Here is a 22,699-nt window from a genome sequence, read left to right as displayed (position 1 = left end):
TCTGTCTCTTTGGAAGCTCAACAAGCTCCCATGTATTATTCTTGTGAAGAGACTTCATCTTCTCCTACATAGCTACCTGCCATGAATCAGCCTCCAAACTCTGCTCGGCCTCTTTGAATGTAGTAGACACAATCTCATCGATACTCTCCACCGGAAGTGCATACGCAACTGTGTCGGCATACCGTGTTTGCATCCATATGTCTCTCATCTGTCTTCGAACCGTAATAAATTCCTGAACCTAAGCCGTCGGTCCCTGATCCTGCACATCAGTACCCATATCCTCTGTGTCACCGTCGTGCTCACCTGATGTTACCTCAGTTGGCACTCTAATGGATACTGCACCATCTGGACACTGTGGAGCTGCATCGATCTCCACCACCTGCGATATCTCCTCTGTCGGTCGCTCTCTACCTGATGAGAGCTGGAAAGCTTTAAGATAGAAGCCTCATCGAATGTGACGTCCCTACTCAGCACAATCTTTCTATCAAGTGGATCTCATAGCTTGTATCCCTTGACACCACACTTGAATCCTACAAATATGATCTTCCTAGCTCGAGGTTCCAATTTATCTGTTCTCACATGATAAAATGCAGGGTATCCAAATACCTTTAGCTGGTCATAATCTCGTGCTGACTCTATCGACCACATCTCCATATGGGTCTTCCCCTCAATCAAAAATGAATGCAGTCTATTAATGATGTGGCTCGCATATGATAGTACCTCAGCCTAAAAGATCTTCTCCAAACCACTTTGCGACAATAAGCATCAGACCTTCTCTAGTAAAGACCGATTCAGCTTCTCTGCCACCCCATTCTGTTGTGGTGTATGACTAACCGTGAAGTGCCTCTCTATGTCCTCGTCTCGATATAGCTGCAGAAAAGGGTTTGAAGTATATTCACCACCGTTGTCAGATCGTAACGTCTTGATCTTTCTCCTAGTCTGCAGTTCTAATCTCTTCTTTCACTCCACGAATATATCTAGGACTTCACTCTTCTTTGCCATGGTGTACACCTAACATCGCCTAGAATAGTCATTAACAAACGTGACGAACTAATGTCGACCACCAAGTGATGTCGTCTTGGTGGGACCCCAAACATCTGTGTGCACATAGTCCGAAATACCCCTCATCTGATGACTGGCTGTCCCGAACTTCACCTTCGTCTTTTTTTCCAAGAACACAATGCTCACAAAACTCAAATTTTCCACTCTTGGCTCCCTTCAAAAATCTCTGCTTGCACAGCGCCTGCAGTGACTTCTCACCTGTGTGTCCCAATCTGTAATGCCAAAGTCTACTCATGTCCGTCTCTAAATAGCTGAAGCTACCTGACAAATTTCGATGTTCCCCTTCAGATAATACAAGTTCCGACTATGGACTCCATTCATCACCACCAAAGATCCCTTAGTAATCTTTGTTACAACATCTTCAAATATCACATTGAATCCCTTCGCCTCCAAAGCTCCAATAGAAATAAGATTCTTCTTCAGATGAGGAACAAATCTCACCTCCTTCAATTTACAGACTACTCCATCGTGCATCCAAATCCGCACGGTACCTATCCCACAAATGCCACAATATTGATCATTTCTAATGACAACAACAGCCCCATCGAGTCTCTCGAACGATACAAACAATCTCGCCTAGGGTCACATGATAAGTAGCGCCGGAATCAAGCATCCAATGTGATGCATCTGCATGGTTCATCTCCAGAGTAATCAATAGAAAAAAGCTCGAATCATCGGAATCATCGTCTTTCGCAATATTCACATCATTGGTTTTCAGACCCTTTTCTTGCTATTCTCCTTCTCTTTGATCTTTGGACAATCTCTTTTCCAATGTCTCTGCTCCTTACAGAATGCACATTGGTTCTTTCCTAGCTGGTGACGACATCTTGACTTTGACCTTTCTCTATTACCACCTTTCAGATATGGGCTTTTACCTCTCGTCGACAAGGCATCTTCTGAAGTACTAGCGCAGGAAGTCTCCTTATCCTTCATCCTCAAATCATAATTCGTTAATGCATTAGTAACTTCACTATAGCTGATAGAAGATCTCCAGTTCAACAAAGTGAGTACAAATGTATCATACTTCTCATCCGGTAAGGAGCTCAACAAAATAATAGCCTTGTACTCATTCGATATCTTCTCATCAACATTCGCCAAGTCTGACAACAACTTCGTATAGTTGTTCACATGAGACGCAAACGAGGTGCCTCTGGATATCTAAAATCTGAATAATCTTTGCAGCAAATGTAATCTGTTCTTAATACTTTTCGTAAGATACTTGTTGTTGAGAATTTCCCACATCTTCATCGTAGATGTTACCCTAATCACATCATACTTTAGCTCCTGTTCCAAACAGGACCCGATCACCCCACAAACGTTCCTATTCATCTTTACCCATATCGCCTCTTCATATTTTGGTGGTCTCTCGTGGACCATGATGATCTCCTCTAAGTTCTGAGCATTAAGCACATCCTGTACGTCGCTCATCTATAAACCAAAGTTAATTTTACCATCATACTTTACCATACTAATTTTGGTGTTCTGAAAACCAACTTGAACTGTACTCGCCATCGACTTGCTGCTTTCACCTTCTTATCCCATTGCAAACTAACTCCAAGTTATAGATAAAGAATCAAACTTTGATAGAAATTAAGAATTACCCAATTGAACCCTAAATCAGATTCCAAATAGATCTCCTGTCCACACGAGGAAAGTAAAATCTCCAACCGTAACTCCTAATGCTATCTCCACCGAAGCCTAGAACTCCAAGAACCAAGCTTCACACAAGAATCTTCCTCCACCTAATTTCAAAACCCTAGATCTGAAATTTGGGTTCTGATACCACTTGTTGCGCGCAACGAAAATTTCGATAGCAACTCGGTAGCACAATAAGAGAGTTAGATTGCAACAAGAATTCCCGTTTTACCTAGGAAACAAGAACTAAACGTAAAATATCTCAACAAAATGGGATATCAGCTCTTCCTCCTATCAGTTCTAGGATTGACCTGTTGAGAGAACCTAAATAAGCTATTACAAATAACATAAACAACGAGACAAACTAATTTTACGTGGTTCGACAAATAGCCAAAGTCCACGGGGTAATGAGGGAGGTGATCTACTATTAGAGAGAGAGAGAATACAAATAGGGTTTATAATCATACAAATTAAACCCTTAAACAAGCTCTGAAATCTCACACAAATATCTCCCTAAAAAAGGATGTCGCCAAAAACCAGCCGAGAAGCCTCTGCGATTTTCTCTTCTTCAGCCAAAAAATCACCTGCGCTTTTTCCCCTCCGCTGCTTGCACCCAGTCGAAAAAAATTCACAGCAAAAAAAAAACCTCCTTGCACACAACCCTAGGAGAAAAGCTTTGTTATTTACGCAGCGAAATCGGGTGGGCCTTGGCTGTCTCACGCGTAAAGAGATCACACGTAGGTGTGGCCCCCACTTACTTAGCCTCCCACGCGTTCACCTACTCACGGGCGCTTTGCCTCCCTACCTACTCACAGGCGCTTTGCCTCCCTAGCTCGTGGCCCCCACCCCACGTGCTTCACAACATGTGAAAATCAGATATATAATATATGAAAGTCGCATTTTTTCATACGGGGTCAATCAAACTCGATGCTATTCGTTTGCGGCTCTCATATTCGAACTTTTTGTTAATCTTTTGCTATCAGTATGAGTCTGTTTAGATTAGGAAAAGAACTTTGTTAGATCTCAAATTTGATCGATTAGCTTTCTCAATTATAGAGAGTCTTTTAGGTTATGTTTTGATTTTCTTCCTCACATCGCATTGTATTTGTAACTTCATGACTAATTTTTTCTTAAAAGATTAACTCTTTTATCATTACTTACACGTAGATAGAGGAGGATGTGGTCAAAGCAGCACTTAAAATATTAAGTATGAGAGTAAAAAAACATAACCGGTGTTGTAATTTTGAAATTTCGGTGTAATGGTTAGAGACTCTATTAAGATGACATCAGAGTACTTTAGTTTTAAATCCCACTGACTAAAGATTTAAAGTGGATTTTCTAAAGAAATTGGTATTGCTATTCGAGTCCAGATTTCGGACCATAAAAAGGGTACCCAACCTACAATAGCAAAATGTAACCTTCATTATATGGTTAATAGCCCTAACACCAAAACTCTAACTATCTAGTATGATTATATTTTTATATTCTAACAGTAAGAGCTAGAAGTGTCATTAATGCATAGGGTGGGAGGTTTAGTAAGAGGGCTTGATTACGTCTATTTAGGGGGTGTTTGGTTACATTTCTATAAATTATAGGAAATGTTTTCCATCCCAAATTTGATTTCCTTGTATTTCTTAAAAAAATTATAGGAAAAGTTTTGAGAAGTTAAAAAGTACAAATTTTCTTATTTTTTGTATTGTGCTTGTTTGGTTCAAAACAAGAAAATGAGAAATAACTTTTGGGAAAATAGCAACATTTCCTATAATTTATAGAAATGTAACCAAACACCACCAACTTTATAGAAAAGTGAGAACTTTGTAGAAAAGAGTTAATGAGTTTTATTATTTAAATAATGAATGCGTCAGATTTCCAAGAGATTTCCTCCCATTTTAGAAGGAAATCAATTTCCATAAAATTTGGTACTTTTGGGCACTTTACAGAAAACATTTCTGTAAATTTTTTTGGAGCCAAACACAGTTTATAGAAATGTATAGAAAACTCTTAATTACATAAATGCCATGCGTCAGTACTTTTGAGAAAACATTTCTCAAAAACAATGCAACCAAACACCCCCTTAGCTTGTCAAAGGAAAAGGAAAAAGGGTGCGAAAGCAACAATAGACGCAAATTAAATTTGCCTTCGGTGTTCTAAGTTCCCACTTGAGTATTCTTCAATGATGGACACACCAAACGTTTACGTACTAATGATCCACCTAATATGTTCCCTGACCCGTCACTAAGTAATTAATTAACTCACTAAATGTTGTAATGCTTGAGATCCTAAGAGATTGGCAAGTAAGAAGTTTCTAGCCGTAGGGCCACGTCGCAAAAGACTTAGCTGTTGAAAGCGCTAGCTTGCAAGTTGCAAGTGAACCCTCACGAGTCACGTCACGAAATTATTTAATGCCAGGTGCGAGGATTCAACGCAGTTACAGCCAGCTTTATGAACGCTTCAACAAACAGACAAACAAAAGATCGAAGTTCTGCGTTGGAATGAATCTAAAACTTACAAACTTGTCAGATCATGTTAGTTGAGTTTGGTGAAGGTTTTCAACCCAAGAGAGTGTAAGGATTTTCAAATTTTCTAACTACCTTCTCACTTGATCCACGTAAGATGGGTAAGCAAGGAAAAGCGAGTACGGTGTACACGTAAGACATGAGCAAAAGCGAGTACGGACTATTTATACGCTAACAGCTTGTGTGATGTGACCCGAGAGGGCCTTCAGTGGGGTGGGCAGCGGCCGGTGGGGGTGGCAGCGGCCGTGTTGGCTCGTCTCGCGCGGTTGACCGTGCGTGGCTCAGTGGTGGGTCGACCATCGCTATGGTTTACAGTAGGGCTAGTGGGTCATCTTTGGCCTTTTGTTTTCGCGCCTAGAGCTCGGCCCAGTCTGCTCACGGGTTCATGAACAAGTGGGATGGGCCATAGCATAGGCCGGCCCACTCGTCTCACTATCATATATATATATATATATATATTTCTTTGTATTTTCATTTTATAATTGTTGATGTTAATAATCAAAGGGGCCGCTAACTTCTCCGAATATCTGGTTTTGAGTTGAGTAGTTTCAGCCTGCACAAATAGCAACCCATAAGAGGACGAGAACTAGTTCCCACGTTGTTCCTCCGACGATCAAATCAATTGATGGACTTGAGTGAGAAAATGATGAACTGTGTGAGTTCTAAAGTGTAGTTGTTTGCGTCAAAAGTTGACTTTGTCATGGAATTCATTATATCTTCGGTCGATTACAATAAATTCAAAAAAGAGATAGCCTTTTTATAAGACTCCATTTACACAACAAAAGGAAAAATTACAACTCTTGAGAAACAAACGCAGGATCGTTGTTTGGATCGCTGCTTGCGTGAGATCTTTGCCTGTGCCGGGAGCGCTTTGACTCGTGGACCACCAAATCACAGATTCTGATTGAATCGTGAGGGGTTTGATGATTCTTCCTTCGTTTATCGAAGTGAGAATTTGAAACGATATCTTATCAAAGTAAGATAGTCGTTCTTCTTAAGATCAAGTCAAAGCTCGAATCTCAAGGAATTGCCAGAAGCTCAAGAACTCTGCTCTCTCTCTCTCTGCTCTGGATTGCTCTGAAGTGCTCAAAATGATCAGCCCCTCCTCAAAAATGGCCTTTGGGGGGTATTTATAGCCCCTAGGAACAGTTGGCGGAAAACAAGCTCGCGAGACAACATTTGCACGTTTTCGCTGGCAGTTTTCGCTGTAACTGCCTTTCCACGTTTCAAACTCCGTTATTTTGGCAGTTATCAACGTGATTCTCGCCCACGACGTTTCCCACGTTCTTGAACAGTTAGTGGCCACGTGTTGGCGGTTATGCAAAGTAGTTTTGACCCTCTGAGAGCTGTCTCACGTGCGAGACAGTAAATTCTGTCTCGCACGGCGAGACAGTAAAGACTGTCTCGTCTCGTGTGCGAGACAGTCTATACTTGTGTTCTTCTGCCTTTTTTGGATGATTCCCTCTTGAGCTGTATTTGGATATTTTTCAGCATTTTTTGACGCCTACAGATACCCCCTCCAAAGTATTCCAGACTCATTCTTTTATAGAGGAGTCTGGGATACTTTGGATAAGATAGATCTTATCTGCAATCCCTTCAATGCTTGATTGAGTAGATCGTACGGAAGGATCCATAAATGGCTTCAACTTTTGACTTCTTCATCTTCTAGCCTATTCAGTGCTTTGTAGAATAGCTAGAATTTTTCCGGTGCTGCGCTTATCGCGTGGCCGTTGTCGAAGTCTTGAATTGAAGTTGGTATTTGCTCTTGTGGGTTCAGCTTTTATCACTGAATTGATATATCCATTGAGAGCTCATCAGGTTATCCTTAAGAATATTCAGATTAATATTCTCCAGAAACTTCCTGTTGAAGGTAGGGAAACAGTTTAGACTCGTGTACCTATTGGAGTAATATGATCTCTTTTTTTGTTGGTAGAGATGAACCCAATGATGGAGAGGAAGAATTTTATATTCTATCTCCTGGTCTCTTGTTTGTTGGTAGAGATGAACCCGGAATCGGAGAGGAAGAATTTTATATTCTATCTCCTGGTCTCTTGTTTGTTGGTAGAGATAAACCCGAAATCGGAGAGGAAGAATTTTATATTCTATCTCCTGGTCTCTTGTTTGTTGGTAGAGATGAATATCTCCTGGTCTCTTGTTTGTTGGTAGAGATGAATATCTCCTGGTCTCTTGTTTGTTGGTAGAGATGAACCCGATGATGGAGAGGAAGAATTTTATATTCTATCTCCTGGTCTCTTGTTTGTTGGTAGAGATGAACCCGATGATGGAGAGGAAGAATTTTATATTCTATCTCCTGGTCTCTTGTTTGTTGGTAGAGATAAACCCGATGATGGAGAGGAAGAATTTTATATTCTATCTCCTGGTCTCTTGTTTGTTGGTAGAGATGAACCCGATGATGGAGAGGAAGAATTTTATATTCTATCTCCTGGTACAAAGGAAATTTAAATTGGGATTTCTATTCAGAGAATCTGAATAAGGTTTGATCAATTGAGATTGGAAGCAATCTTAACTTTTATAGTTTTGATTGCACAAATCGAAGCTGGACCTCTCGTTCATGGAAGGAATCGAAAGGGGATTTTGGTTTTGGTCCTAACTGTAGTAAGGTTTGACCAAGTGGGAGTTCTGAGATGATCCTAACTGTTTAAAGGTTTGATCATTCAATTTGTGGACCTCTCGTTCATGGAACGAATCGAGAGGGGATTTTGGCTTTGGTCCTAACTGTTTAAAGGTTTGACCAAATGGGAATTTGAGACGATCCTAACTGTTTAAAGGTTTGATCGTTCAATTTGTGGACCTCTCGTTCATGGAACGAATCGAGAGGGGATTTTGGCTTTGGTCCTAACTGTTTAAAGGTTTGACCAAGATGGGAATTTGAGACGATCCTAACTGTTTAAAGGTTTGATCGTTCAATTTGTGGACCTCTCGTTCATGGAACGAATCGAGAGGGGATTTTGGCTTTGGTCCTAACTGTTTAAAGGTTTGACCAAGTGGGAGTTCTGAGATGATCCTAACTGTTTAAAGGTTTGATCATTCAATTTGTGGACCTCTCGTTCATGGAACGAATCGAGAGGGGATTTTGGCTTTGGTCCTAACTGTTTAAAGGTTTGACCAAGATGGGAATTTGAGACGATCCTAACTGTTTAAAGGTTTGATCGTTCAATTTGTGGACCTCTCGTTCATGGAACGAATCGAGAGGGGATTTTGGCTTTGGTCCTAACTGTTTAAAGGTTTGACCAAGATGGGAATTTGAGACGATCCTAACTGTTTAAAGGTTTGATCGTTCAATTTGTGGACCTCTCGTTCATGGAACGAATCGAGAGGGGATTTTGGCTTTGGTCCTAACTGTTTAAAGGTTTGACCAAGATGGGAATTTGAGACGATCCTAACTGTTTAAAGGTTTGATCGTTCAATTTGTGGACCTCTCGTTCATGGAACGAATCGAGAGGGGATTTTGGCTTTGGTCCTAACTGTTTAAAGGTTTGACCAAGATGGGAATTTGAGACGATCCTAACTGTTTAAAGGTTTGATCGTTCAATTTGTGGACCTCTCGTTCATGGAACGAATCGAGAGGGGATTTTGGCTTTGGTCCTAACTGTTTAAAGGTTTGACCAAGATGGGAATTTGAGACGATCCTAACTGTTTAAAGGTTTGATCGTTCAATTTGTGGACCTCTCGTTCATGGAACGAATCGAGAGGGGATTTTGGCTTTGGTCCTAACTGTTTAAAGGTTTGACCAAGATGGGAATTTGAGACGATCCTAACTGTTTAAAGGTTTGATCGTTCAATTTGTGGACCTCTCGTTCATGGAACGAATCGAGAGGGGATTTTGGCTTTGGTCCTAACTGTTTAAAGGTTTGACCAAGATGGGAATTTGAGACGATCCTAACTGTTTAAAGGTTTGATCGTTCAATTTGTGGACCTCTCGTTCATGGAACGAATCGAGAGGGGATTTTGGCTTTGGTCCTAACTGTTTAAAGGTTTGACCAAGATGGGAATTTGAGACGATCCTAACTGTTTAAAGGTTTGATCGTTCAATTTGTGGACCTCTCGTTCATGGAACGAATCGAGAGGGGATTTTGGCTTTGGTCCTAACTGTTTAAAGGTTTGACCAAGATGGGAATTTGGTTATCCCTAAGAAAATTACATATAGCATTCTTCCGAGAACTTCCCGTTACATGAACCATCCACCCCCAGCTTTTCTTGCGAAGCTGGGTTTATCATTACGTTTAGCTGTATGATCGGGTTATCCTTAAAAGTAACATGCATGGCATTCTCCAGGAACTTCCCGTGAAAGAAAGGAAATAGTTTAGACTCATATACCTGTTGGAGTATCGAGGAGCAGTTTATACTCGTATACTCTTCGAAGTGAGATGGAGAAGCAGTTTATACTCGTATACCTATCGGAGTCTGGGGAAAGGGAAAACATTTTATACTCGTGTACCCAATGGAGTATGGGGTCGTCTTTATTTGGCTTGTTTCGCCATTATGACGCCGGAGTCAATTAATGCTTGGATCTTATTTTTGAGTCCAAAGTAAATATTGGTGGGATGAAGAATCCTTCTGTGGTATGCACAGTAGTTTGGATCTGTAATCATCTTAGCACCCTCCTGATCTTTAATAGGCGGTAGCTCGATTTTATCATTGGCGAGGAGGTATTCCAATATGGCTGGAACTTCATCATCTTGGAAAGAATACTCCTTTTGGAACCATGTCGTCGGTTGGCTTCTCTCAGCTTTCTTTCTTTTAAGAAAGTGTTCAGCCTGTTCGCCGCGCATTTTCAAATCTTTCCAAGTTTTGGATGGTACGACCCCTAGGGTTTCCAGGACATCGATGGAGAGATTATTATGGCATGTTTGCAGGATGAACTCCTCTGTAATAGGGTCTCTGCAATTCATTGCCTTGTTACGGAAGCGTTTGACAAAATTATCGACTGACTCCCCGTCTTTTTGTTTTTCATCTAGAAGGGTTCCGATTGACACTTCGGTGTCATCATCGAAGAAGTTGCTGAGGAATAAACTTTCTATGTCATCCCAGCAATTGATGCTCCCTGGCTTGAGCCGTCGGTACCAATCGAAGGCGGGCCCACGAAGGGTGCCAACGAATGACCGGACCATTAAAGCCTCGTTTCCAGAGATCATGCCCAAATGAGACTTGAAATAAATCAAGTGCTGAATCGGCGAACTCTTCCCTCAAACGGGTGTGAAGTTAATCAGATTGAATTTGGTCGGGTATGGTATTGAATCCCATTCCCTCGGATAAGGACATGGAATACCCGTCTTCTTAACTTCTTGAGCCGTCATCAAAGCATTGATTTTGTCTTCAAGTTTTTGCATTTTCCCGTCATCGTCTTCATTTCTTTCTGAATGATGTCGAGTAAAGATAATTGGACCACCCCCAGTGAGAGGTGCTATTGAACCACCCCCAATATCGTTATTGGGAGGATCCGTTAAACCACCCCCAGCGTTATTGCCATTGGGAGGTGTATCAGCCATAATGACTTCATCCACCTCTGGATCACTGTCATCTACAACATTCCGCTTCTTGAAGCATTTGAGCAAATTGATCAGAGGTGATCGTGAGTACTTCTCTGGTTTGTCCCGTGCTAGACATTGTATCATCAGAAGCGATTGCAGAACAAGTGTCCGAGAATTCATCCTCCGAGGACATTCCTTCTTGTATTCTTTTGTAATCTCTGCGTCTGATGGCTCCTAAATGGAGTCGAGAAATCCTTTGAGCAATTCTTGGATTGACTTTTCCTCTCGGGGAAAAGTCGGGATTTGAGTCACTCGAATGCCACTTAGACTTTCTTTTATCAGCCACGTTGATGGTGACTTCAGGGAATTCATCATCTTGGGCAGCTGATTTTCTCTCGCGGAAATGTCTCGGCTTAGGCTTCGACGATACAGAGACTCTTCGTGGGATGGCTTCTCGTTTGAAACAATCACATCCTGATAATGCTGCTTTAACAAGTCGCGCACAGGAACACCGAGAGTGAATAATTCTTTTTCGAAATTTATTCACACGGTATGATTGCCAAAAAATCGTATCGTCTGTTGGCATGACCTACCAGGTATGACGATATCATTTGGTGAATGCGTCTTCTTCTGGGGGTGTAAAATCTTGTTGGCATTCTCAGGACAATTTATTTCTGTCTTTGAGCGATCCAAGGTTATGTCGGGAGTCGCACGTTCAAAACCACCCCCTTGCGGGTATGGAGTCTTAACGGGCTTCGAATGCTGATTTTGGCAGAGTTTCGGTGGTTCTTTGGTCACCGTTTCCTTCCTCCTTTCTCGTCTTTGTTGTAGGAGAGCTCGGGCATGAGCAGCGTTTGCACGACGTGTCACGCCCCGCTTCCCAAAATACCAGGGAATCGGGACGCGAGCAAGCCCGCGACGTATTAGACTGAGGAGAGATAAGTGCTAGACCTCTTCTTCTCAATCTAATACGCTAAGCGTCTAGAAATAAGTACAATACGAAGTCACAGGTCCCCGATCATACTCAGCAAGAATATAATAGACAAACTCAGAATAAAAATATCATATCACAATGGGATATCATCCAAGACATGAAACTACGGGTCAAACATGCCCTTATACAAATATGAACAAATAAATACTAAAGAGATACAAAATACACTGATCAAATAGAAATGGAATGTAGTACAAAAGAAAACTGAGGACCAATAACTAAACTTTGGTTTCTTCTTCTGCTCCATCCGCTAGGCACTCCTGCTGAGAATCCTCTGGCTCCTGATGAACCTGTTCTTCCTCTAAGTCTGACGTACACCAGAGAAAACATGTGTACGTCAGGTGCATGGCGCACGGCAAGATCCCACTCGGGAAAATAATAATACAGTTGAATGACCAATGCAAGGACAATAATAACAAATAGAAACATGCAGCTGAAATACTAACAAGCTAGATATAATCCATCACTAGAGTATAATAATCAGGAGAAAACATAAACATCCGAGTAACAAGATCATACATGTAGCGATCAGAAACCATCCAAGCAACAAGATCATACAATAGATGGAATTAATACTTAAAAATCTACAACTCGAGACGTAGTACGTCGAGCGAAATAATCCAAACAAGGAAACCCTCATGTATATACCATATGTCTCGAATTGTAAATAATTAAATATTAACCCGATCTATGTATGGAAAGAAATACAACTAGCCATCCTATCATAACTCACTGGTCTACCTCTCACATATAGTCAAAACTCATATTCATGAATAACTGGTTATTCACAAATCATCCACATGTAACGATTCACTACCCCCCTCAGACTCACCCCAGTGCTACACAGGAATTTCACTGGTGCGAGCCTGGAAATAATCAACAATCACAATATCACATCACCTCAGACCCACCCCAACGCTACACAGGAATTTCGTTGGTGCGAGCCTGGAAATAATCAACAAGCATAATATCACATCACCTCAGACCCACCCCAACGCTACACAGGAATTTCGTTGGTGCGAGCCTGGAAATAATCAACAATATCATATATCACTGCACCCCAGACCCACCCCAACGCTACACAGGAATTTCGTTGGTGTGAGCCTGGAATAATCAATAAGCATAATATCACATCCGATCACTTAAACCAGGAATTCCTCATCTCAATTCTTCTCGCTTTTCTAAGTCAACAAACACATGTATCTAGGTCCTATACACGACACGCTAGGCCACTAAGAACATGAACTACTAACGGTCATCAACAAAGCAAGAAATATTAAATAAATATAACTATTTTATGCAAATCATATTATGAACATGACTATATAGACTAGCGACGAATCAGGTATGCATATGTGACAATGAATGAGTATAAATAAGAGTGTCATCATGTCGGTGTCAATGTACATGAAATGTCGTGTTCTACAACTATCAATCACACGGTCATAACACAAAATAAACTTTTACCAAAATAACTTCTTTGAAAACATTTATCATTCTAAAATAATTTTCTTCCACAACATAAATTCAAAAATATAATAATAATTTTATTATTCAAAATAAACTCTTTAATTTATTATATTTGTCCTGAAAATACTATTTATCCCATAATTACTATCCATTCAAAATTATTCATCAAACCCACGCAGATAAATATTAACAGATCTAATATTGCAGATAATTCATAATAACTAGAAAATAGTTCTGAGCAAGCGGGATCTTGCCTCGGGTTGCTGTCGAACGGATCGACGCGGCACGTGCGCGGTCGAATCTGCATGTGGGTAACCCAACAGCAGCAATCCCGGAGGTGGAACGTTACTTGTGTCGCCACGAGGACCGTGGAGTGTTAGGCAGAGATACAATACGCAGGCCAGAACCATGTCTGCAAGAGCCGTTTTGGGGGACTCCGGCGAGGGTGTTCTCCGGCCACGGGCTAGCCAGTCTGCCTCTCCCTTAGTCGACGTCTGGCTCGAGCAGCGACCGGCACGATGCTGCTGCGTATGGCTATTGGAGAGAGAGGCCCCGAGGGGGTGGAGGTGCTGGCCGCGGCGGGGATGAAGGCTGGGGCAGTGAGGCGGCGCTCTGGGTGCTGGGCATCGGCAGGCCCCAGGTCAGGGAGGAAGCAGCGGCGGCGAGGCTGGGGCAGAGCCAGGCGCCGCTCAGGCGCGGCGCGCTGCCAGATCTGCCGACGGAGGACCGGGCCAATTCCGGTGGGTGCGTGACGTATGTAGGCGGTCGGTCGACGAAGGTTCGGGTGGGCGTCAGTGTGGCTGCCAGGCGGCGGACAAGTGCGCAGAACTATGCGAGGGAGCCGCAGCGTGGCTGCGGCTGGTGCGCGATCGAGGGGAGATTGGCAGCGGCGCTTCGCTCTCGCGAGCTCGTGCGATGGTGCTTGAGCGAGATCGTCCGGTAGCGGCACGGGCCCTCGCACGCGGGACAGTTGCGGGGGCGATAAGGAGACGGGGCCGACGGCACGAGCGAGCGCAGGGCACTCCTGCGCGATGGCGTTCTGGGCAGGCGGAGGCCGGACGTCGGTGTCGTCGCGCGGTGAGCGTTCGGTGTCGGGCAGCCGGCCGTTCCGAGGTAGGCATCGGAGGAAGCAGAGAGAGCAGGAGAGAGAAAAGTGAGAGAGGCCGGGCGTGGAAAATTGAATGAGAGGAGTATATATATATATAGTATATATATATATATATATATTAGGGTTAGGGTTAAAACAAAAATAATTAAAAAGAAATAACTACTGGTATTTAAAAATCAAATTAATTACGGGATAATTATCTACAATTAAAAACGTACACGTTGTGTTAATAAAATAGTTGATACGAAATAGTTAAAAAATACCCATATTGTATAATTAAACAAGAATAATTAATAATAAAAATATTTTTACTTAAATTTAAAATCAAATAATTATGAGACAATTATATACACAGTAAAACGTACTAGTTATACTAATACGACAGAAAATATGTAACAATAGAAATAATATAATAAATTATACCAAAAACACGTAATTAATGATACTATGTATTATATAAAATAATTTGTAATAATATTAATAATACAATATATTATTTAAAATATTATGTAATAGTATCGATAACACAATAAATTAATTCTAGAAATTTTTACCACACAAAATAAATTTATAAATATCAAAATCATTTAAATAAATATATAATTAGATTTTTTAAATCATAGTAAATTGTAGAAAATCGAGAAAAATACAAATACTATTTTAAAAATCATAATTAAATATTTTAAAATACTAAAAAATTATTTTAACTAGTATCAAAAATTCATGGTCCTTACACGACGTTTTTGTATATGTTCTTTGAGGGTCGAGCGAGCCCTCTTGACAAAAGTCCATTCATCCATCGTTATTTTAGCAGAGATATGAGTGATTGGTTGTTGAGATAACTGAACCACTCGATGTCTCCTCGACTCTAGGTCCGCGTGATAACGAACCTCGTTGGTTTGTTCCAACGCCTTAGCCATTTGGCGAGCGCGGCGTTGGCGTTGTCTCTGACGAGCTCTTTTCGTCAATGCCGGTGGTCTTTGATTTAATGACTCTTTACTTGGCGAAGAGCCATTATGAGCAGAGAGGTTGTGAGTAGAATTCTTAGCAACAATCAGGCAAGAGTCTTCATTCTGTGCCTTCTTTGGCATGGAAGTCTTCTTCAATGGTGAGATCCTCTTGTACTTGCGAGACAATGAAGATCTTGAAGAGGATGATGGGAGATATTCCTCAAACTTGGTTTGATCGAATTCGTATTCGACCATGGATTCAACTGGAATCTTGATCGGCTGCGACACGACGGTCTCGGCAGCGAGACCGTTGGCTCCCACTGTGGTCGCCAGTTTATTTGCGTCAAAAGTTGGTCTCGTCGTGGAATTCATTATATCTTCGGTCGATTACAATAAATTCAAAAAAAAAAGATAGCCTTTTTATAAGACTCCTTTTACACAACAAAATGAAAAATTACAACTCTTGAGAAACAAACGCAGGATCGTTGTTTGGATCGCTGCTTGCGTGGGATCTTTGCCTGTGCCGGGAGCGCTTTGACTCGTGGACCACCAAATCACAGATTTTGATTGAATCGTGAGGGGTTTGATGATTCTTCCTTCGTTTATCTAAGTGAGAATTTGAAACGATATCTTATCAAAGTAAGATAGTCGTTCTTCTTAAGATCAAGTCAAAGCTCGAATCTCAAGGAATTGCCAGAAGCTCAAGAACTCTGCTCTCTCTCTCTACTCTGGATTGCTTTGAAGTGCTCAAAATGATCAGCCCCTCCTCAAAAATGGCCTTCGGGGGGGTATTTATAGCCCCTAGGAACAGTTGGCGGAAAACAAGCTCGCGAGACAGCATTTGCTGTCTCGGCTACCGAGACAGTGTTTGCTGTCTCGGCGAGTGTTTGCTGTCTCGCCCAGCGAGACAGTAAACACTGTCTCGGAAAAGGAATATTCCTGGTAGTTTTCGCTGTAACTACCTTTCCACGTTTCAAACTCCGTTATTTTGGTAGTTATCAACGTGATTCTCGCCCACGACGTTTCCCACGTTCTTGAATAGTTAGTGGCCACGTGTTGGCGGTTATGCAAAGTAGTTTTGACCCTCTGAGAGCTGTCTCACATGCGAGACAGTAAATTCTGTCTCGCACGGCGAGACAGTGAAGACTGTCTCGCGTGGGGGAGACAGTAAAAGTCTGTCTCGCCCGCGAGACAGTAAAGACTGTCTCGCACGCGAGACGGTCTATACTTGTGTTCTTTTTTGACATTTTGGATGACTTCCTTTTGAGCTGTGTTTGGATATCTCTCAGCATTTTTTGACGCCTACAGTAGTGTAGTGGAATTCTTAGATATTGCTTGTTTACCCTGGTATTTGTAATAGTATCTCTATTTATAGCGGTGAAAAAAATGGTAGAATGGTAATCTCGGCTGAGTACAGGACGACAACAAATGAGTATGAGATGGCTGCTACGTCAGCGCCTACTTTACAGGTGTTGGTCGACGAATGGAGGAGATGTCACCTCAATATTTAATATGAAGTGATTGGGGGTATGGCGGTGCCAACGTGATCCAATGTGTTATGAAGACTATCGGGGCTAGAGGAATGATGACGCCTGCCAAGTATTTAATGTGACGCTGACGCACTGTCAGCGGGGGAGGCTCAAGATTGAAGTCGTCTTTTGGCTTATAGCGAGGGGTGTCGAGAAGGAACGCCTTTCGAGTCTACCTTACAATGTGTCGAATAACTGGTCGAGTGGGTTCTTAACGACTCGTATTCGACAAGAGGAACGATAAGTACCGCCCTCCGAGTCGATCTAAGAAGATGTCGACTCAGCAAGTCGGTTAAATCGGGATTCTTGGTGGTCTTGACTGTCAATTTGATTTGAGCGGTGCATATAGGGGGACATCTGTCTATTGCTGACAAAGGGACGTACTCTGGTGACTAAAAACACCATAACAATAATAGTTTTCAAAGTATTGTTTGACATTAAAATTTTACATATAATTAACAAGCTAAGCATCTAACCATTATAAGAAATAGAAAAATGATAATTTATTAAGTAAAATTGTATATTTGTACATACTGACCAAGGAAAAAAAAACCACAAACGTAGAGATTTAACATGGTTCGGAGCAAGTCCTACATCCACGAACGATAAATAATTGCTCCTCTAGTTAAAAAACCACAAAAACAAAAGAAATTATAACAAGCTGTAATAAAAGTTTTTGTACAATAAAAAGGAAAACTTAATTTTGAATATTATGTGTTGCATTCTATTTTTCATAATTTATTCTTTAAAAGTTAAAATACAGATCCAAAGGTAGCATTACTCAAAATACTGTTAACATTTTAACATCAGCTTAGGGGCTGTTTGGTTGCATACTTTTTGAGAAAACTTTTCTCAAAACATCTGACAATGGTAAATTTGTAATTAAAAATTTTCCAGAGATTTCTGTAAATTGTGTTTGGTTCAACAAAAAATTTACAGAAATATTTTCTATAAAATATCAAAACCTACCAAATTTTACAAAAAGCAATTTCCTCTCAAAATGAGAGGAAATCACCAGAGAAATCTGACACATACCATATTTAATTAAAAACCTACCAAATCTTGTTATTTTCTATAAAGTTATGAGCTATTTTCTTGTTTTGAACCAAGCAAGCAAAGTACAAAAAACAAGAAAATTGGTACTTTTTGATTTCTCAAAACTTTTCTTATAATTTTTTAAGAAATACAAGGAAATCATATTTTAGGTGAAAAACATTTCCTATAATTTCTAGAAATTGAACCAAACACCCCCTTAGTAAAGAGGCAAATTTTGTGAATTAAACAAATTGAGAGGCAAATTACTATTATAAATGGTTCAGAGGGCAAATTTGAAACTAGATACAATGTATCCACTGCTAGTCATGACTTTGAAATCAAATTAGCCATGACTTTTCTTCTCATGGACTTTGTTTAGGCCTGTGTTTTTATTAGCCAGTAGGCCTAATTATAAGGCCCAATTAGAAAAGGCCCAGTTCCCAGGCCATCCAACGCTGTATCCACTACTAGTCTACTACTATCCAAGATCTTCCTCTCAAAACCTCACTCGATAAAACCCCATCCCCTTCCCGCTCTCACCTTATCCAATCCCCCCCTCTCTCTCTCCGTCTCCAAATGTCTCTCTTCTCTCCATCTCTCTCCTCGATTCCACTCCATTCTCAATCTCCTCTCGTCTTCTCCTCTCCGATCTCAAACCCTAGATATCTCCGTGATCCCTTAAATCGCCGCCGCCACAGTTCAAAGCTCCGACCGAAGAGAAATGGGGTCTCGGCCACGATCACGAGCTCAGAGGTCCAGCCGGAGTCGAAGGATAGCAAAGGATCTGCTCTTACCTTTCAGCGGGCGATTCAGCGCCTCCAGGTAATTTCGCATCGAGAATTTCTCAAGATTTTTGTTGAAATCAACGTTAGAAACAGTTATTAGGATTTTTTAATGTTTTGTGCAAATTTTGTGGGATTGGCACGAAAAAGTAGTTAAAGCCTAGCTTAAGTATAGCTGCAATTTTAAATATCGTTTCTTTTCTATTAATTTGCTTCAGGATAAGATATTGTACTTGTGTTTTGCAGGAGTATTGGGCTTCTGTGGGATGTGCCATAATGCAGTGCAGCAATACAGAGGTAATGCAGTTACTGTGTACATAGCCAAGTTTTACATTATTGGCACTTTATGATGTTTTCGTTATTTATTAATTTAATTTATGGCAGTATGTAAGTAATGATTTATGATTTTTTTTTACAACTTTTCCACGAGTTGACAAAGATTAAGATGCCTTGAACAATTCGGTTTACCCTTGACAATATTTGGTGTGTACTGGAAAATTTATATTGAGAAGAGTCACATGCTATTTTTGATTGCATTTCTGATTTCAACCATTCTTAGCAATAGCTTTTCCAAGTAAAACATTGTTTTGGGTGAGTTATTTCAAGGAACTTGACCAGTATGACTTTGAATTAGTCTTTTAACTAAAAGATGCAAACTGATAACGATGATGACAAGTTGAAAACATATGCTTTAGTTTGCGAAATATTGATTCCATAAGCAGTTTCTGTACAATTTCAGTTTTTTCCCTTTTCTTTTAATTTCAGTACTTATTCCCAAGTATTTAGTTTTCATGCAAATGTACATCCACATGGAAGGTATACAAAACTACGTTGTTTTAGTTGGAAATTAAATACATTCTTTGTTTTCTGTAATAGTTACATACACGTAATCAATTGTTCTCTGATGCAAATTGGTCTGATTGACTTCCTGATTTGGTTCTTTATGTTGTACTAACAATGTTAAATCCCGGATTTAATCATTCTTCAGTTTTTTGTGCTAAAATATTTTCTTGATTTCAGGTTGGAGCCGGAACTATGAATCCCTTAACGTTCTTGCGGGTTCTTGGTCCAGAACCATGGAACGTAGCGTAAGTATGTCTTTGGATGCCAATTCTACGTTCTTGAATCTCTTTAGTTGCTGCTTCACATCAATTGTACGTGTCTTTTATTTATTTTCACCTCACAGTTTAAATTCGCCAGTGGCTCAGTAGTAAGTAATTCTTTGCAGTAAAGTTAAATTTTACTTGAATCTCTAGGTGTGGTTTCTAAATTTATAGTTTTCCAGTTCTGACCAACTATTTGTTCTGCATAATGAATGCATCATTTAGGCTATTAATCTAACATTTGTGCTCTTTGCTTAAAGGTATGTTGAACCTAGTATACGACCAGATGACAGCCGTTATGGGGACAACCCCAATAGGCTCCAACGACACACTCAATTTCAGGTATACTTATTTATTTATTGGTAGTAATTTTACATCTAAGATCAATGTGAAGCTCTTAATTTATAAACTTACGAGAGTTATGTAGAGGATGAGGTACCCAGTGCATGGTGTTTCCAGAAATATTGAATTAATGGTGAAAGTAAAGAAGGATGAAGTATTTTGGGTGGAGAAAAGCTTGGAATCCAAATGATATCGATTTACAAGGAAGGATACAAACATGTAATAAATGTAACTCTAGAACAATTGGCGGCTAATAATTACATTGGAGTGGGTCTTGTTTGAGATCAATTACTCAATCATGATGTATATTTTAGGGGATGGTCATAGAATAAAATCAGAGTTTGTTGCAATGGAAATGGAAAGGTTCTTCTGTATGTGCCCATAGGATACCAATAGAGTGAGAAGGGAATATTTTATAAGATGGTGGTACAAGCAACCTTGATTAATAGGTTGGAATGTTGGGAAATTAAGAAACAACATTGAACACTCTTAAAAGATGCGTAGATAAAATGAAAAATGTTTATACGGATGAGCAGCAACACTAATGGATGAATTCTGATTTAAAATAGGAATGCATTAATAAGAAATTTGGGGCAGCACCAATTGATGATAGGATGAGGAAGATTCATTTGAAATGGGCCTAGACACGTGCCATGGAAATCTAGGAATGCACCAATTTTAAAGAGGAAGTTGATGAAGCTAGAATGACTTGAGAAGATTCTATAACTAAATATGAACTGCAATAGTTCAAAAGGATGTATTACCTGTTAATTTAACAGAGGAGACAACCCTTAAAAGTGACAATTTGAGAAATTGATTCATGTAGCAATCCTAGATCTTTGGAATAGCTGCTTTGTTGTCGTTGCTGTTTACTGTTATTTCTTGTTCTGGTGTATATAATTACAATCTGAGTGACAACATTCCATTTTTAAGCTTGACTTGTTGCATCATGTTTATAAATTTTAATGACACTGCTGTTCGATCATTGCCAGGTCATCTTAAAACCTGATCCTGGAAACTCACAGGACCTCTTTCTCGGTAGCCTTTCAGCATTAGGTTAATCTTCCTATCCTCTTCCTATTATGCGCTTTAGTTTGACGGTGGCTTTTTGATGATTTTGTAGAAGTGAAGGAATATTCTGACTCATTTTGAACACATTTTTTCCACATACCAGGAATTGATGTAAATGAACATGATATTCGCTTTGTGGAGGACAACTGGGAAAGTCCGGTAAAGTGTTATGTCGCAGCTGGTTTATTTGTCTCTTCATTAATCCTTCAAAGTGGAACAACAGGCTACTCTTTTTGTTTCTCCCTTTGGTCAAAACCATATCGTCGTAAGTAACTTTAGTTCACCAGTGCAGTCCAAATTACACTTCCACAACACTTAAGCAATAAGGCTATGGCAATATCAGAGATCCTTTCAAGTTAGGAGCTTTCTCGAGAGTCAAGACATTAATACTTAATGTACTAAGCAAATATTTAGTGTTATTTTGTTTTTGTTGACTTTGACATTATCTTTTTAGTTGGTTTATATCAGACAAACAACAAAGGTTATTTGTTAACTCTGAGTTTCTGACCCAATTTCTTCAGATGATACTTGCATACTTTGCTATATTCATATTTGCATGCACATGTACGAGACCCCGTATTTGATTCTAGGAAGGTTTCCCTATTGGACGTTCTAGGACAACCTGTCAGTGAAACCTTTGTCCCATGTCGTGTAATACTGAGTAATTTGTGACAAAAAGATTTTTTAGACCTTACTTATGTGTAGCAGTATTTTGTAAAACTCATACATAGCTGATGGTATCTCTCTCTCTCTCTCTCTCTCTCTCTCTCTCTCTCTCTCTTTTCTTGATTTGAATGTTAATAGGTTCTTGGTGCTTGGGGATTGGGCTGGGAGGTATGGATGGATGGGATGGAGATTACACAATTCACGTACTTTCAACAGGTACATCAAGTGTATGCAAGCAATGTGATCCATGGTGGCAGCTGGTTGCAGTATTTGTTTTACTTCTTTTTCCTTTAAAAAATCTTATCCAGTACTCATATTATACATGTTTTCCTTACCATGCTCCACATCTGTGTGTAAAATATATTGAGGCTATTTTTTTGAGAATAGAAATATCACTTTTTTTTTGGAAAATAGATGCATCAATATTTTTTGAATATACAAACATTATTTTTTTTGAAAATAGAAACATCATTATAATGTGCATTTTATTTTTCAGTGACTTAAAAATCACAGTATTTATTAATATATCTTTCATATAAATTTGTCATTTCTTCTTGGACATATCCTGTCAACTTGTTGGTTTTTTACTTTATTACAAAGGTAAATAATAGCTTTACCTTTGTGTATTTCCATTTATACAGGAAGGTACTTTAGCTTTTCTTTTCATGCATGCATTCAGGCTGGAAGTCTTCAACTGTTACCTGTATCTGTGGAAATAACCTATGGACTTGAACGAATTCTGATGCTGCTTCAGGTGAGATTTGGTTAATTAGTTCTACTTTGCCTGAAAATTTTATTGTTACATGCTTTGAAGGGCTGACCTTACTTTAATTTAGACACGTTTTTAGGGGGTTGATCATTTCAAGAAAATTCAGTATGCTGATGGAATTACCTACGGGGAACTATTTCTGGAGAATGAGTAATTTCTTTTCGATTTTTTTCTT

General features: G+C 40.0%; 1 protein-coding gene across 1 annotated transcript in view; it reads left to right on the top strand.

Moving 5' to 3' along the window:
• Nucleotides 18,301-22,699, top strand: part of LOC109851290 (glycine--tRNA ligase, chloroplastic/mitochondrial 2) — a 28,964-nt gene continuing 24,565 nt past the window's right edge. Inside the window, exons 1-9 of the mRNA XM_020421351.1 lie at nucleotides 18,301-18,613; nucleotides 18,820-18,870; nucleotides 19,594-19,661; nucleotides 19,937-20,018; nucleotides 21,011-21,074; nucleotides 21,193-21,248; nucleotides 21,894-21,971; nucleotides 22,435-22,509; nucleotides 22,604-22,674. Coding sequence (XP_020276940.1) covers nucleotides 18,368-18,613; nucleotides 18,820-18,870; nucleotides 19,594-19,661; nucleotides 19,937-20,018; nucleotides 21,011-21,074; nucleotides 21,193-21,248; nucleotides 21,894-21,971; nucleotides 22,435-22,509; nucleotides 22,604-22,674 — 791 coding nt within the window. The 5' untranslated portion in view covers nucleotides 18,301-18,367. The remainder of the gene's footprint in view (nucleotides 18,614-18,819; nucleotides 18,871-19,593; nucleotides 19,662-19,936; nucleotides 20,019-21,010; nucleotides 21,075-21,192; nucleotides 21,249-21,893; nucleotides 21,972-22,434; nucleotides 22,510-22,603; nucleotides 22,675-22,699) is intronic.

Source organism: Asparagus officinalis, chromosome 8 (assembly GCF_001876935.1).
Source record: "Asparagus officinalis chromosome 8, Aspof.V1, whole genome shotgun sequence".
In the NCBI taxonomy this organism is placed as follows: Eukaryota; Viridiplantae; Streptophyta; class Magnoliopsida; order Asparagales; family Asparagaceae; genus Asparagus; species Asparagus officinalis.
This window is presented reverse-complemented; position numbering and strand designations above follow the sequence as displayed.